Source organism: Cyprinodon tularosa, unplaced genomic scaffold (assembly GCF_016077235.1).
Source record: "Cyprinodon tularosa strain WSP-4 unplaced genomic scaffold, ASM1607723v1 ctg813, whole genome shotgun sequence".
In the NCBI taxonomy this organism is placed as follows: Eukaryota; Metazoa; Chordata; class Actinopteri; order Cyprinodontiformes; family Cyprinodontidae; genus Cyprinodon; species Cyprinodon tularosa.
In genome coordinates this window covers 387860-405000 of record NW_024039578.1, presented here as the reverse complement: position 1 = coordinate 405000, position 17141 = coordinate 387860, and the positions used below count along the sequence as shown (strand labels likewise).

General features: G+C 41.6%; 1 protein-coding gene across 1 annotated transcript in view; it reads right to left on the bottom strand.

Annotated features, from left to right (window-relative positions):
• epb41l4a (erythrocyte membrane protein band 4.1 like 4A) overlaps nucleotides 1-17070 on the bottom strand; it is a 17906-nt gene extending 836 nt beyond the window's left edge. The window contains exons 1-21 of the mRNA XM_038272014.1: nucleotides 16612-17070; nucleotides 16366-16528; nucleotides 16186-16290; nucleotides 16066-16111; nucleotides 15915-15993; nucleotides 14096-14193; nucleotides 13937-14012; nucleotides 13764-13851; nucleotides 13598-13686; nucleotides 11339-11566; nucleotides 8592-8636; nucleotides 8414-8520; nucleotides 8135-8201; nucleotides 7996-8064; nucleotides 7143-7202; nucleotides 4160-4210; nucleotides 3641-3715; nucleotides 3508-3543; nucleotides 2777-2845; nucleotides 357-437; nucleotides 1-272 (exon numbers count right to left, since the gene is read on the bottom strand). The exon at nucleotides 1-272 is cut by the window's left edge and continues 836 nt beyond it. Coding sequence (XP_038127942.1) covers nucleotides 98-272; nucleotides 357-437; nucleotides 2777-2845; nucleotides 3508-3543; nucleotides 3641-3715; nucleotides 4160-4210; nucleotides 7143-7202; nucleotides 7996-8064; nucleotides 8135-8201; nucleotides 8414-8520; nucleotides 8592-8636; nucleotides 11339-11566; nucleotides 13598-13686; nucleotides 13764-13851; nucleotides 13937-14012; nucleotides 14096-14193; nucleotides 15915-15993; nucleotides 16066-16111; nucleotides 16186-16290; nucleotides 16366-16464 — 1743 coding nt within the window. The 5' untranslated portion in view covers nucleotides 16465-16528; nucleotides 16612-17070 and the 3' untranslated portion in view covers nucleotides 1-97. The remainder of the gene's footprint in view (nucleotides 273-356; nucleotides 438-2776; nucleotides 2846-3507; nucleotides 3544-3640; nucleotides 3716-4159; nucleotides 4211-7142; nucleotides 7203-7995; nucleotides 8065-8134; nucleotides 8202-8413; nucleotides 8521-8591; nucleotides 8637-11338; nucleotides 11567-13597; nucleotides 13687-13763; nucleotides 13852-13936; nucleotides 14013-14095; nucleotides 14194-15914; nucleotides 15994-16065; nucleotides 16112-16185; nucleotides 16291-16365; nucleotides 16529-16611) is intronic.
• Between the last annotated feature and the right edge of the window lie 71 nt (nucleotides 17071-17141).

Below are 17141 nucleotides of genomic sequence, written 5' to 3'. Positions count from 1 at the left end.
CCTTACATCCACTAGAATGGAAACAGCTGTTTCAGGTGGACATGGACAGTCAGGGTTACCATGGCGATGTTAGAAAAAACTACTTTAAATTCTTTTTCTATGTTTTCCAGTCTTTACACTCCCTGCTGGTCCTCAGAGGCCCTGCACTGGTTGCTGTTGCCGTGGTAGCATCATGCGTATTCTGGCCGCCTTGCTGGCTGAGTGGCGCTTCTGCTGGATAGGTGGCGGTTGCCATGGTAACGGACAGAGGCAGCACCACCTCCGCTTTAGACCTAAAACATAAATAAAAAAAATGAATGTACACGTACACCTGTTTGGTATTGGCCATGGTATCGGCTACTGATGACATCACTGACCGCAGCTCTGAAGCTGACGCCCACCGTCGATGTCGCCGCCCCCTTGAAGAACGATGCATTCTTATTGGTTTAGCTGAAACTTTGCAATTCAGGAAAAAAACAAAAACAAGGCAGAACTTTTCTTCTTTTAAATCTGATCTCTGAGGAACTTTATTTTTTTATTGGCCTCCTGGAATAGCAGTGAGTTCAGAGAAATATTGCATCAGCCTCTATGCTGTAATGTTTAAGGTAGGGGGGGGCAGAAAGCAGATGCCTCCCTACTCTAAACAAGGGTGAAGGGAAGGTTATGAGAGATAACCTCTTACACCCTAAGGGGGTATAAATAAATTTCTGCCTGACAAAAACACACAAAAGTAAATAACTTATAGCCTCAATGCTATTAGATTTAAGAAGAAACTTTTGGTACGTCTGTAAAGGTAAGATGTCATAGAATGGTTTTCTGGTGTCAGCACCATTGTAGCTTTGACCCTGCCTGAAATATTCGGGACAAAATACTAAATATTTTGCATTTTTTGAACCTCGCCAAAATTTTCTTTGAAATAAACATTACAAAACACTACCAAAATATTATTTATAGCACAAAAAAGTAGTACAGACTTTCAAATCTAAATGTTGTGTAAAAATATACCAAATTTGGACTCAATCAGATGAATCATATTTATTTTAGCATGGTATTAGTGAGAAATTTCTTAGGCGGAGAGGCCATTTTGGCACATTTATCCATAAATGTCACCAAACTGTGCCAAATATGTTTTTTACATCAATACTGGGGGTTTGGTAACATTACGAAGTCATGTAGCAGCTGGACCGTAGGGTTCAAGGGGATAAGAATAAGTTCACACAAAGTCCTTCATGCAGTGAATAGGAGTGTGTGATTTTGTTAGGTATAAATGTATGAACTGAAATGCCTCAGTCAGAGAGCTCTATCTCTCCGTCCGAGGACGTTAAATAAATTGGAACATTATTTCTTATATGAACTGCTTCGCCCTCAGCTTCCTAACTTAACATCTCTCCCTACCAGTGTTGGGAAGTCTTGTTGCTAGTCCAGTCACATGACAAGAAACTAACAAGTCCGTGTCCTCTATTTCAAGTCCTTTTTCCTTGAGTCAGTTATGACTCAAGCACCCTCTGTTATTATTAGTGGTTTGTTTTTTTAGGTTAGTGAAAGCTTCATTTCAGCAGAGGTGCTGAAGTCAACGCGAAGTCTTTAAGTGAAGTGAAACAACCAAGTGTGGTTTTAAGTAATCAAATCTGTGACTCTGACTGAATCCAGGGTTGTTTCTCAATATGTGTACTTGCGCACTCTAATGTACTTGTGAATCATCATCAGCCTCAGCACTAGTAACATTCCGGTTCAAAAGAACACAAAACAGAGAACGGACAAAGTCCCCGGATGTTGTTCTGGCCCCTCCCTCTTTACCCAGCATGCATCAGAGCAGACTTGTCCACCCTCCAGACTGAGAGCTGTCCCAGCATGCACTGCGACAGCGGCAGCTTCCATGTTAGTATTATGTGAGTATTAACTTAAAAGTTCATTTTTCTGTTGCCGTTCTAAAAAAGTATGGTCTAAAATAATTTGAGGCAAAAACATGATACTTTTAAGCATCACTATGTGGCGCATTTACTGATTTAGTGAGTAATTTTAAAAAGTTCAGATTTGAGAGGAATGTGGCAACCAGCGGACCTCCGAGGCTAACTGCAGCCAAGGCTAACGTTACCCCTGCCTGCAGCAGCCAGGGCTAATGTTAGTCCGTCTGCAGCAGCCAAGGCTAACATTAGCCCGTCTGCGGCAGCCATGGCTAACATTAGTTCGTTTGCAGCAGCCAGGGCTAACGTTAGCCGGACTGCAGCAGCCACGGCTATCGTTAGTTCGTCTACAGCAGCCAGGGCTAACATTAGCCCGACTGCAGCAGCCATGGCTAACGTTAGAACGTCTGCAGCAGCCAGGCCTAACATTAGTTTTTCTGCAGCAGCCAAGGCTAACGTTAGCCCGACTGCAACAGCCAAGGCTAACGTTAGCCCGCCTGCAGCAGGCAGGGGTAACGTTAGCCATGGCTGCTGCAGTCAGGCTAACGTTAGCCCTGGCTGCTGCAGACAAACTAACGTTAGCCCGCCTGCAGCAGTAAGGGCTAACGTTAGTTCATCTGCAGCAGTCAGGGCTAACGTTAGCCCGCCTGCAGCAGTAAGGGCTAACGTTAGTTCATCTGCAGCAGTCAGGGCTAACGTTAGCCCGCCTGCTAACGTTAGTTTGTTTTCAGCAGCCCTCTCTTTGCATAGCCGTGTGGGAAGTACTGCTGGCTTTGACTTCCCTGTGTTCTTCTCAAGGACATACTTGGTGAGAACATGACTCTGTACTGAAGTTCTTGTGAATTGAGAAAGACCCAAGTCTTCAAATCAAAGTCCCCCCCTCTGGTCCTTACCTCACTTCCTTATATGGTATTTCCTCTATCTGTCTGTCATTTAGACCTTCAGGCTCCACCAGCTGCTTCCTGTCGACATTCAGAAAGTTAGGGACTTCCTAATCTACTGTAGAAACAGAGTGATTACCAGAGGCGTTGTTAGGATCCTGAGACCCCGGGGGCTTAGTCCAGCTGCTTGGAATAGTGTTTAAAAATTTAATCATTTTCTCTTTAGGTGCTTTATCCTGATTTCAAATCCTTTCTCTGTTTTAAGTACATTTACTTCAGCAAAAACTATTAAGTGATTCATTAAACAGTGAAATATATTTCCGATATTCAAATCACTTTCTTTCCCAGGGTTCCTCTTTTATTATATAAAATAAGCGAGCCTCCCACTTTCTCCCATCCTAACCCCTCCCCTAGCCCCGCCCCTCAATAGTACCAACCGCTATTTTTTACAGCAGGGTGACGTCCACTGCATGGCCTCCCGCCTACAGATGAACAGAACCCCTGATACTGGCTCAAAGTCAACCAGCAGATTTTATGAAGTTGACTTTCACTGTAAAACATACAAAAGTCTCTTTATTTACTGAAGTAAACATTTTAAATATATTCTGATTTTTGAATGTGTAATTGTAAGTCTTCCTTCATTTGATCGGAGCTTCAGGTCTAACTGCGCCTTTAGTAATAATGTACAACATATAGTTCTGAACTATATGTTGTACTCTACTGTAGTTTAATGCGGAACTTACTGGATGTGCTTCCATATTTGGGCGTCAGGACTCCGCCTACCAAAAAAAGACACTTAGCATTAACTCCCACTGCCAAAAGAAAACAGGAATGCATGGTCACTATGGCAACCTCCGAGTGTATAGTTCTTCTTACCGTCTGTGTCGTTGTTTTCCGGTACTCATCCTTCCAGATTCACTGCCACTGCTGGTGTTGCCATGGGAACTAGACCTGTCATGGTTTCAAACATTATATTTGATATTTGTTCCATTTTTGTTTCCAACAAAGGCTATGTCTTAACCTTCGCCCTAACCCCTAAATCCCTCCATCACTATATAGTGGAGTTTATAGTGAACTCAGTTAACTGACCGTTTGGACGGATGATCACTACTTTTCATTCCCCTTTGTTCATGTAATTCCGCCTCCCCGCATGTTGCCCGCTCCATATTTGTTCTTTACACCGCCACAACATATCCCATGATGCTTTGTGAGAAGAGCTCTTGCAAAGCATTCTGGGATATATCTGTTCATCTACTGACCATGGATGATCACTACTTTTCAAGATGCATTGTGGGAAATTTCAGGCAGATGTTCAGACACCCATTTAAAATGGCGTTATCCCAATAAAGTGCTCTATGTAGGGTTTAGGGCGGACGGTCAGACACTAAAATTGACCTCCTCCTCTGTCCTCTGGTTGGTCGATCACCATCAAGACTTCTGCTACGCCTGAAACACAGACAGGTTAACTAGTTAATAGTAATAATTCATTCATTCATTCAATCAGTCCGTTAATTACTCAGTCAGTCAGTGAACTAGTTAGTTAGTTAGTTAGTTAGTTAGTTAGTTAGTTAGTTAGTTAGTTAGTTAGTTAATTGGTAACTCATTCAGTGAGGTACACTATATTGCCAAAAGTATTTGCTCACCTGCCTTGACTCACATATGAGCTTAAGTGACATCCCGTTCCTAATCCATAGGGTTCAATATGACGTCGGTCCACCCTTTGCAGCTAGAACAGCTTCAACTCTTCTGGGAAGGCTGTCCACAAGGTTTAGGAGTGTGTTTATGGGAATTTTTGACCATTCTTCCAGAAGCGCATTTGTGAGGTCGCACACTGATGTTGGACGAGAAGGCCTGGCTCTCAGTCTCCGCTCTAATTCATCCCAAAGGTGTTCTATCGGGTTGAGGTCAGGACTCTGTGCAGGCCAGTCAAGTTCATCCACACCAGACTCTGTCATCCATGTCTTTATGGACCTTGCTTTGTGCACTGGTGCACAGTCATGTTGGAAGAGGAAGGGGCCAGCTCCAAACTGTTCCCACAAAGTTGGGAGCATGGAATTGTCCAAAATGTCTTGGTATGCTGAAGCATTCAGAGTTCCTTTCACTGGAACTAAGGGGCCAAGCCCAGCTCCTGAAAAACAACCCCACACCATAATCCCCCCTCCACCAAACTTTACACTTGGCACAATGCAGTCAGACAAGTACCGTTCTCCTGGCAACCGCCAAACCCAGACCCGTCCATCAGATTGCCAGATGGAGAAGCGCGATTCGTCACTCCAGAGAACGCGTCTCCACTGCTCTAGAGTCCAGTGGCGGCGTGCTTTACACCACCGCATCCGACGCTTTGCATTGCACTTGGTGATGTATGGCTTGGATGCAGCTGCTCGACCATGGAAACCCATTCCATGAAGCTCTCTGCGCACTGTTCTTGAGCTAATCTGAAGGCCACATGAAGTTTGGAGGTCTGTAGTGATTGACTCTGCAGAAAGTTGGCGACCTCTTCGCACTATGCGCTTCAGCATCCGCTGACCCCGCTCCGTCAGTTTACGTGGCCTACCACTTCGTGGCTGAGTTGCTGTCGTTCCCAAACACTTCCATTTTCTTATAATACAGCTGACAGTTGACTGTGGAATATTTAGGAGCGAGGAAATTTCACGACTGGATTTGTTGCACAGGTGGCATCCTATCACAGTTCCACGCTGGAATTCACTGAGCTCCTGAGAGCGACCCATTCTTTCACAAATGTTTGTAAAAACAGTCTGCATGCCTAGGTGCTTGAATTTATACACCTGTGGCCATGGAAGTGATTGGAACACCTGATTCCAATAATTTGGATGGGTGAGCAAATACTTTTGGCAATATAGTGTACTTAGTAACCTATTCAGCCAGTCAATCAACTTGGTAGTCAACTACTCAATCACCTAATCAGTAAAACATTCAGTCAGAAAGCTAACAAGTTAAATAGCCAGTTAGTCATATTTAGTTATTCTAGTCAGTTACCAAGTCAGTATTTCATTAAGTTAGTCATCTAACAAATTATCTGGTTAATTGAACAGTCAGTCAACTAGTTATTTAGTTAAGACAATCATGCAGTCAAGTAATTAGTCAGTCATTCAGTCAGTAAACAAGTTAATTAGTTAATCAGTCACTCAATGAATTTGTCAACTAGGACGGTCATACTGTGAGTTTATAATTAACTTAGTTAGTTAGTTAGTTAGTAAGTTTGTTAGTTAGTTAATTGGTAAGTTATTCAGTGAGGTAGTTAGTAACCTATTTAGCCAGTCAGTCAACTTGGTAGTCAACTACTCAATCACCTAATTAGTCAAACATTCAGTCAGAAAGCTAACAAGTTAAATAGCCAGTTAGTCATATTTAGTTATTCTAGTCAGTTACCAAGTCGGTATTTCCTTAAGTTAGTCATCTAACAAATTATCTGGTTAATTGAACAGTCAGTCAACTAGTTATTTAGTTAAGACAATCATGCAGTCAAGTAATTAGTCAGTCATTCAGTCAGTAAACAAGTTAATTAGTTAATCAGTCACTCAATTAATGTGTCAACTAGGACAGCCATACTGTCAGTTTATAATTCACTTAGTTAGTTAGTTAGTTAATTGGTAACTCATTCAGTGAGGTAGTCAGTAACCTATTTAGCCAGTCAGTCAACTTGGTAGTCAACTACTCAATCACCTAATTAGTCAAACATTCAGTCAGAAAGCTAACAAGTTAAATAGCCAGTTAGTCATATTTAGTTATTCTAGTCAGTTACCAAGTCGGTATTTCCTTAAGTTAGTCATCTAACAAATTATCTGGTTAATTGAACAGTCAGTCAACTAGTTATTTAGTTAAGACAATCATGCAGTCAAGTAATTAGTCAGTCATTCAGTCAGTAAACAAGTTAATTAGTTAATCAGTCACTCAATTAATTTGTCAACTAGGACAGCCATACTGTCAGTTTATAATTCACTTAGTTAGTTAGTTAGTTAGTTAATTGGTAACTCATTCAGTGAGGTAGTCAGTTACCTATTTAGCCAGTCAGTCAACTTGGTAGTCAACTACTCAATCACCTAATTAGTCAAACATTCAGTCAGAAAGCTAACAAGTTAAATAGCCAGTTAGTCATATTTAGTTATTCTAGTCAGTTACCAAGTCAGTATTTCATTAAGTTAGTCATCTAACAAATTATCTGGTTAATTGAACAGTCAGTCAACTAGTTATTTAGTTAAGACAATCATGCAGTCAAGTAATTAGTCAGTCATTCAGTCAGTAAACAAGTTAATTAGTTAATCAGTCACTCAATTAATTTGTCAACTAGGACAGCCATACTGTCAGTTTATAATTCACTTAATTATTTAGTTGGTTAGTTAGTTAGTTTCTATGTCACCTTTGTTGACCTCCTTGTTCTTCTCTGATGTTTGATGGAAACTTTGGGTTGAAAAGGCCTCTGGAAACAAACATGTTGGTAATCAAATTACATCCAGAATAAATGTCTGGATTACAGGAAACAGAAGGAATATTAAAAAAATATCAGAAACAGTGATTTCCCTTCTCTGTGACTGACCAGAACAGGTATGAAATGAATGCGTGCTGTAATTATGTTTGAGTGAAAATCTGATTTCTGTAATTGCTGTAGGAGCCGGTGCAGTAAACTGATTTAGGTCTGAAACAATTAATCGGATTAATCGCAATTAATCGATTATTTAAATAATCGTCAACTAATTCAGTAATCGATTAATCGTTTAATGGAGTATAGAGACTTATAAGACATGCCTTTAGCTGACATGGGGACCCACTTAGAGCAGGAATTATGTCAAAATTGTACAAAAAAAAAATTTATTTGTCTGTCCATATTCTCCACCAAGAACTCCCCCTGAAGTGTAAAAGTTTTACTTCCACCTGGTTCAATTTTGTTTAAAAAAATCTTCTTTAAGGAAACTTTTACTAATTATTAAACCAAAAACAAAAATCAACTGATTAACTGATTTGCAAAATAATAGTTAGTTGCAGCAATAATCTGATTAAATTTAAAGGACTGTATAGATAAACACAGATTATGTTTTCTAATCAGACAATACTGAACAGAATCCTCTTCAGATTATTCTCAGTCAGACTTTTTGACTTGTAATCAGATTACATGAGGAGTAGTTCTGGGATTAGAAAATGTGGAGATCTGATGTGCAGCAATGATATGATTCCAGAAATGAAATTACAGACGCTACAACCAGTTGTTTGCTTACTTTACAGATTGGCTGTTTTCCCATGGTGCACTGGGCTTCATGAGGTCAACCGTAGCTCCGCCCTCTGACCTGTTTGGAAGGGGCGGGGTCAGTTGATTTAGAACTCTAGCGCTATTTCTAGAGCTAATTTCTCTCTGACCTCTGAACAGCAGCAGGCGCCATCTGCCGGATCATTGGTTCGCTGATCTCACTTGCTTTCTGATTGGCTGACAGAAAAAAAGGGGTGGAGCCAAAGCACTCAGCTCAATTACAGTTCAAAGTTGGCAACCTGCTATTATTAGACCATTTTTGGTAAATAATAAACAATCCTAAGAAACAGAAAAATCTTTATATAAGATTTATTTTATTTTGAGGCTCTCTTTTTTTCAGGGGTTTTGAACAGAGTTTGCAAACAAACAGTGAAAGAATTTAAACGTACTGAACGGTGTGGTTTTCGCACAATCGTCTGCTGCTGTTTTCTTGTCAAGACTTTTCAGCCGGTTGCCTTTTAGCCGAGGAAGAGTCAGAGATGAAGAACGGGCGAAACTGCAGGATTGATGAAAAACATGATGAACGGCTGTATTTTTCTGATCCCACGGTTGGCGGAGACGGTTTACCTGCTGTGTTTCAGACGCAGCGTCGCCGTGTTTCCGTCCGACATCCTGCAAACACAAAATCCGTTTGTAACTTCCAGGGCGTAGCTACAGGTCAGTATGGTTGTATGATAAGATTTTACTTTAAAGGTTAAATGAGGCAAAATGAAATAAATAAATCATGAAACGAATAAATAAAGCATGAAATAAACAGATTGATTATTGATACTGTTAGATAGCTGAATTTCCAATACATTAATAGAAAAATGCACTGTTGCCTTGCAGCGACAAGGTCGCAGTTTCAGTTCCTGGCCTGGGGTCTTTCTGCATGTTCTCCCTGAGCATGCATGAGTTCTCTCTGGGTACTCTGGCTTCCTCCCTCAGTCCAAAAACAGGACTATTAGGTGAATTGGCTTCTCTTAGGTGGGAGAGTGTGTGTGAATGGTTGTTTGTCCTGTTTGTCTCTGTGTTGCCCTGCGATGGACTGGAGACCTGTCCAGGGTGGACCCCGCCTCTCGCCCGTAGACAGCTGAAGATAGGCACCAGCACCCGTATTGACCCTGCTTGGGATAAGCGTGATGAAAAATGGATGGATGGACTGAAGTTTTGAATTTATTTTAAAGTTGTAGCGAAGCGGCCGTTCCAACCGTTGCATTTCTGAATTCTCCCGAGTGGTTCCCGACTTTACACGAGTGAATAAAGGGAATTTCATTGGTCGATCATCAAGATGGCGGGGTTGTTGTGGCGAAAGGTTCGCAAGCATGTTTGGTTGTGGCCGGTTTGTTGGAAGCATCTTACTAACCAGTTAGCAACTTAGTGCTAGCAGGTTCCCAATGGGAAATTCCATTGGGACCAAGTAGCACTAAATTGGTGACTTAGAAACAACGCTGTCAAGGAACGCTATGGACAGCGGAAACATGCAAGAGGAGGAGAGTTTAGTGTCGGAGGTCGTGGATGAGTCTCCTCCGTTATCCATTTTTTATTTAGAGGAGGAAAGCGGGGACGAAGATGTTGTGGAAGAGGACGCCAGGGCGGCAGAAGCTTGGTTTGGTGTAGAAGGCTTCCAGCCGTACATGTTTGAGCCCTTGCCTCGCAACGCTGCCAGTTCTGTTAGCTCTACGCCTGCCGAAGACACAGACGTCCATCCCCGTGAACACTGGGACGCAACTCAATGGGAAAGAAAAGGATTCTGATTTCAACCGTTGCGTACATTAGCTGCGACATATGAATTTAGATGCTAATGTAGGATATTCTGGCTGGCTTGCCAAATATAAAAGCAGCTGTACTACCTTATATATCCTTATTCGTAGCCTTATAATCCTAGCAGTACATGCTGAAGGTCAAGCATGAATCTTGGCAATAACAAGGTTTCTAATTAACCTGACTCCTCCAGATAGATTTGCTCCGCATATCCATCTGGAAACCTTCCGTTGAAGTAATTTTGGGAAGGGGTGAAAATACTGGTTAGCTGATTGGCCTATGTTGGTGATAGACGGGCCAAATAAACCAATCAGATCAACGAAGCATATGACGTACTAACAGAGCGACGACGAAAACACAACCACAAGCCAGGCTACTCTTGCTGAAACCAGTCTGGAGAAGAGCAAAAACATCCTTTCCTCTGAGAAAAGCCTCCAGAGCAGTGTTTTGCTCTTATTTCAGTGAAGAAATACTCTGTAATTCCGATAAAACTTGCTCGATAGCCATGCTAACGCTAGTTTCATCGGCTGAACCCGCCATGTTCTTTAGACTGAACTGTCGCGCTTCTCGTTGCGTCACACCTCAACCCGCCTCAAAGCCAACGCTGATTGGACGTTCGTTTGGTGAACGGCTCCAAATTTTCTTTAACAGAGAGTCTCCAGACTGATTAGCGAGTGAAACCTTGAAAGCTCGCGAGATCAGGATGGACTCATGAGGCTAGTTTCTAATGGCTGATTCGTACGCAATTAGATGATGTATTAAGAGGTTTTGGCATAAGCAGAGAACGTCTGTTTAAACATTCTTCCCAGTGTCAGAGCAACCTCTGGCTTTGACCAGCACACGTGAATTCCAGTAAGATTTCGGCATAATATTCCGTTGTGCACGTGCATCTACACAGTGCGATATTGAGACTATAAAACAGCCTGAGATGAAATGAGAGTTGGGGGAAAACTGAGATGTCTGACGATGTAGCGCTGATCTTATGAAGTGTTGAAGACAGCTGTAGGAATTTGAATTTTAAATAAATGTTTCCCCCCTCCGGAGGATAAAATGATGTGAAACGTGTTCAAGTGTCTTTCTTTCTGTCTTAAGAGAATTCTACCAATGAGCTTCCACACTATGACCAAAAAAAATTTGATTGACAGATGACCGTTGATATATGATTGGCCGAACTTAGGTGTTCAGACTGACAGAAGATAACGGAAAAACCCACAGATTTTAAGAAAGGATTTTTCAAAAACAATATGGTCTGATTAAGAGTTCATTTATATACATTTTTAACCCAGATTGTTTTGATATTTAAATATGATTTCCCTACGACTTTAGAATGTGTGTAAAGTTAACTGTTTCATTTGAGCTGGAGCTGCACTTTAATCTGTTGCTCAAACACGCAGCCAGTTAGGTGCGAGTTTACAGAATAAAACATGAAAGTCTGAAAGTTGATTAAATAAATAAAGTTACAGCCTTTATGCTCCTGGTATTCTCTCCTCCTGTTGATGTTTCTCCTAAACCGGACCATCCAGAGCCGGTTCTGACCCCGCTGCTGCTTCATGTAGACGTTCCCTCGTTACCTGAAGAAGGCGTGATGTTCGACACAGCACCTCCACAGACGCCTGCAGTCACAGCGATCGTACATCTGGAAGAAGAACGACGCCTCCGAGCCCTGAAACACAATCTGATCACCATCTTCATCAACCTCTTCCTCATCATCATCTGTCAGCCAATGGGAGCTCACGTTTCTGCTGCAGACTTCGAGCTCGAAGGTCTCGTCCTTAAAGCGTAGTTTGGTGATTCTTTGCCTGAAGAACAGAAGACAGGAGACCTGAAGCTGAGTCAGGATCCAGGATGAGCTGCGTTCACTGCAAAAATTATCTAAATATGAGTAAAAATATCTTAAATTAAGTGTATTTACCATTAATTTGAGCAGGTAAATGAGATGATTTGCCAATGGAATTAGTATTTTTACTCTTTAAATAAGATAATTAGATAATATGCACTTGAAATAAGATAATATACTTGTTTTTTTCTTATTTTAAATGTAAATTCTCTTGTTCCATTGGCAAAGTTTCTCCCTTACCCTTAATTCAAGAAAAAAATTCACTTATTTTAAGAAAAAAATTTATTGAGATTTAAATTTTTTGCAGTGTTAGCTGCTGCAATGCATGATGGGAAACGCCTGCTTAGATCTGACCACTGATTGCTCGGGTTTCTGGTTCTCAAAGATGCTGCTATCATCTGAGGGAACCAGAGGGAAGGGACTCTTTAAAGCGCCATATTTAAAACAACATCACTGCAGAACTCAGACAGTCTGAGGAAACATTTTATATATTTTATATATATATAATAATCATCCAAAGGGCAGCAACTCTTTCCAACAGGACTCTGGCCAGATGGCGGGTATGATGTGCAGAAGCTGGAGGCAGAGATTTGGTTTCATGTATCTGATAATCCCACCTGTTTTTTTATGATTGATGAACTTCTGTTCTTTTCTTTCATTGAAAACAATCTTTAAGTTTAGTTTAGAAAAAGATGCAGAATAAATATGGTCAGAAACTTTCCCCATCAGAAAGTGATATTCAGGGACCCAATCTGTATTCATGTACTCTGAAATTTAAAGAAACACTTGAAATTTTATTCAAATGAAACCGAATTTAATGACTTGAAACTGAATTTAATTAGCTTTGAAAATTCCTTTTGTTTAATTTTACTTTCAGCTCTATGATTAAATATTATATTTAAAGGAAAAGTCCGCTCATATTCAGAATTCAAACTTCTGAAAGTACTTTAAATATAAAATTATTACATACTGTTTAATAAATTATACATGTTTTTTATCAATGATGAAACGACACATCAATAAGCAGGTAATCAACATTATCTAGATAGGCCACAGAATTAGGTACAACACTCTGGATTACCCATAATTCCAAGGGGTAGTGTAAAAAATTAAATTTTAAGATCTTTATTGCGGTTTGAAACATATTATATAAGCATATTTTTTACAAACCGTCTAATGAACTATACACAGTTAACTCAGTTTATCTAGTGTCAGGTGGGTTTAAGGGGAATTTTTCGCATCATTACGTCTGCAATCAGACGTCCTAGTCTACAATTGCGAAGGGGGCCTACGAGGTGTCAGTGAAGGGGCCCCTAAGAGGTATGAAGAGTAGGACATGTCCGGGAAAAAGAGGACGTCTGGTCCCCCTACCATATCAACAATTTGATGTTTCAGTGAGTGAGTGCTTGTTGCTATGATGCGTCTTTGCTCAGCAGCTTGGTTCGTTGTAAACCAACCAATCAGAGCACAGCTCATCTAAATATTCATGATCAAACCATAAAAGGAAGAAAACCTTTTGTTTCTTTCTAGGGCTTTAAACCAGGCTGCATTAGGGCTCATAGAACAGCTAATGTGACATTTTCAGCCCAACCAATGTTACACACCCTATTAGAGACCTGAAGGACCCTATAGAATCAATCTATAACCCCTTTAATGATTTTACAGAGACCTTTAGTAGAAAAGAAAACATCCTGAATGACTCCTATCTACTGTGACTTTCTTCTATGTGTCTTTCTGTCAGGATGTTTTCATGCTAAAGGTCTGATGATTGTAGATTCCAGGTCCTCAGATGAGATGCTGCTGAATAAGAACGCAGGGAAGAGTGTTCTTCTTACGGATCAGTATCACATTTAATCTGCCGTTAGTTTCTGTTACTGATCTCTAATCAGCAGTCAGATCAGCTGATAAGCAGTTGTTGTCACCGTGGAGACGCTCAAATCGAATCTGATCAGCCATATTGGTCGTCGGTGACATGTGGGGAGGTCTCACTCACCAGAGATATTTTCCCACCAGCACCTTGTTCTTGAAGATGACCACACCCACTGGGGTTGGGCCCAGGAAGTACTCGGTGCGGTTCTGCCCCTGCAGGAGACACAGACCCATGAGACTCAGATGGTGACCTGATGAGTCAATGGCTGGGGGGGGGGGGGTCAACGTACGCAGGCGGCGAACAGGGTGACGCCATACATCTGCAGCGAGCTGCAGAGGGACAGGAAGTGGTTCTGAGCCTGAAGGCGGGGGACTCCGCTGGACAGCAATAGGAAGAGTCTGTAACTAATCGATCACAGAGCTGATGATCAGAATCTGATGCACTAATTAACTTCCTGTGTACCTCAGTGTTCGATGGATGAGCTGAACTTCCTGCTGGTCCTCAGACGTTGTTTCTCCACAGTGGTCCCCGCGGTCCGCTGAGACAGAGAAACACAGCTGCTGGTCTCATGCTGCTCTCAGCTCATTGATCAGTGATCGTTGGCGTCTCTGTGACCCTCACCCTGCAGCATCAGGGCCAAAAGGTGGGGTTTAAGGTGGGCGGGGCATGGCAGAACCCCTCTCTGGATGTCCTGACGGAGCTGCAGGTAAAACTGACCCCTGAAACCACAAACAACCGCGTCACCATCAGGTGTCCACATCAGTTTCAGCGATGCAGCTTTGACAGAGCCGGACCTGCCTGAGCAGAAAGGGGGGTAATAGAATATAGGGGTCATAGATGGTCTCTGGTTCTGTTGAGGGCCCCCTAGTGGAGACTCCAGGAAACAAGTCAGAGCATCTCCAGAGCAGGTAATCATTTATCGCTATAGCTATCTCTATAGTTCTGCTGCTATAGGCTTAGACTGCTGGAGGACATAGGGACCCCTTTTTCATCATTCTGCTTCATTCTATCTCTATTCTCCCACTCTGCAGAATCTGTTAGTTCAATCTCTAACGTTCTGCTCTCTCTGCTTTTTCTCATAGTAGCTTCATCTGGTCTGTTCCTGTTTGGCTGTGACTCCATCCTGGAGAGAAATATCAGCTGTGCTGCTGCCATCAACACCTTTGTTTCTAGATGCTGGAGCTTGGCCTGTTTTCCAGTGTAGTCCTGTTTCTCTGACTGTGACTAACTGGATGTGCTCTCTTCATCCTCTGACATGGGAGCTGGCTGGGAGCTCGTCTGCCTGGCTGTTTGTTTCCTGGACGGGGCCGCCTTTTACAGCTGCTTTTTGTATCTCTGCTTCTGTCTCCTTGATACCCAGTCGGCCTCAGCAGATGGCCGCTCACACTGAGCCTGGTTCTGCTGGAGGTTTTATCCTGTTAAAAGGGAGTTTTTCCTCTCCACTGTCGCTACAAGCATGCTTAGTGTGAGGGATTGCTGAAGAGTCAATGAGTCGATGCAATCAGCTGGTTTTCCTTAGATAGAAAACTTTGATTAAATCTGAATGGATGATCTGGTGAACTGGAAAGTACCTTGAGATGAGGTGGGTTACGAATTAGCGCTATAGAAATAAACTGAATTGAATTGAAAAGCAGGAGTATGTCTGACCTTTGACCCTGGTGGCAATTCAAGCTTCATAAAAGCTGTTTTATGGTCAGGTTCTGGATTTGATAAAGATGAACTCATTAAACCTCCTTAAGTGGTTAACTCATTAATGGAGGTTTGAAAAATAAAAATAAAAATACAGTCCTGAAGTGAACCTTTTGTTTTAAGAGTAACTTTTCTGTTTTCCTAGATGAAGATTTTTCAAATCAGTATTTTCCTTTTTTTCAATATATATTTGTTATTTAGATTTTCAAACCTTCGTTGTTTTTTTTAAATATTTTTTTAGATTTATAATTACTAGAATCTGCTTGTGCGTGACCAATAAAAATGTTGATAACATCCATGAAGACTATACAAGCCAGTAGAAATGTGATTTTTCTCATCAATCCAGCGGAAAGCCCGCCTCTAGAAGTGAAGAGAAGGTGATCTGTAAAATCCAATCTGTAAATTTTATCTCAAACAGTTCATTTAAAAAATTCAAATTTGAAAAAAATTAATCATGAAAAACATCTAGAAAAAAATTTAATAATTTGAAAAAAAAGAAAGTTAAAAACAATCCACTGGACTTTGTTTTCAAGTTTGAAGACGTTTCTCTTCCATCCAGGAAGCTTTTTTAATTCAAACTGTAAGAAATAGCCTTGGGTTCGAGGTTTTATAGAGGTCTTTTTTTATTAAGTCACTCTCTTTTATGACAAAGATGTTTTTTTTTGTCTTATTTCCAGATTGGATTTCCATTAAAAACTGTTTCCTTTTTTTATAGCAATTATGGAGCAAACTTCACTCCATACAACCAGACCTTGTAGTTTCGTCCGGCAGCTTCACTGGATCTTCCACGTAGAACTTTACTCCAAAGTAGAAAATGTATGGAGGCCCGACTGAGACAAACCAGGGAGAAAAGTTAACGAAATAAAAATCTAAAGCGTTTGAATAAAAATGTTCATCCTTACTGAGCTCTTGATGCTGCAGCAGAGTTCTGGTCGGATCCAACCAGAACTGGAACAAACGAGAAACAAGATCTCTGAGGTTACACCATGACACAGCATCGCATCGTCTGTGTTTATTCTCACCAAACGCTGTTTGTTGTCGCAAAATCTGAGTCCGAAGAACTGGACCTGGACCAGGTTCAGGTGAGAAGCCACCAGCTGGAAGATGGCCACCGCCTTGGAAGACCTCTGAGGGGCAGAGAGGGAGGAGTTAAGCCGCTCTGAGCAGGATGAACCAATCAGAGAACAGGAGGTGACCTTCACCTTGATGCCCTGCTCAGAGGTCAGAGGCAGCCTCCTGCCATCCAATAGGAGGACCTCCCCATAAAACTCATCCCGGTTTCCACGGAAACACATCATCATCACCCCAAGCAGGAGCCAACCAGCAGCCAATCAGCAGCCAAGCACCTGATGACCAATAACCTGCCTGTCAGAGTGGAGCAGAATCAGGAGAGAAAGAGCTGGACGGAACCAAAAGACAGAAAAATATCAGCTAGAAGCTCAACTCACCCGTCGGCTCTGTTCTTCCGGGTCAGAGAGGAAGTTCTTGTGAACATCGCATCAGAGAAAACACTGGCTTTAAATGAGGAGGGAAGAATATCTGAAGGAAGCAGAGAAGTGAGACGTCCTGAAACGTCTCCAGTTCCTCTCAGTCCGTTTGGATCTTCAGGTCTGTATACTGGTCCTCCTTCACTCTGGTCTGATCATTTAGGGCTAAAACCTCCAGTTAAAACACTTTCTACTAACAGAACTTCTTCAGTTCAGGATCGCAGAACCTGCTTATGATAAACAAGCTGCTGCTTTGATAGAACCTTTTACTCAGATTACCATAGATGCAATTAAATGCAAGTTCTAAAGCAGTACATGTAATAAAAGCTCATTACAGATTAAAAAAAAGCTAAACTAAATAAAAACGTAGAGATTAAATCAGATCCCTAATCAGATCATTGCTGGATCAGAACCTTCACTTCACTTTGATCTTCACCAGTGTCTCTTCTTCTTCTCTCCGTTTGTTGTGCTGTTGCCATGGAGAGCACCCT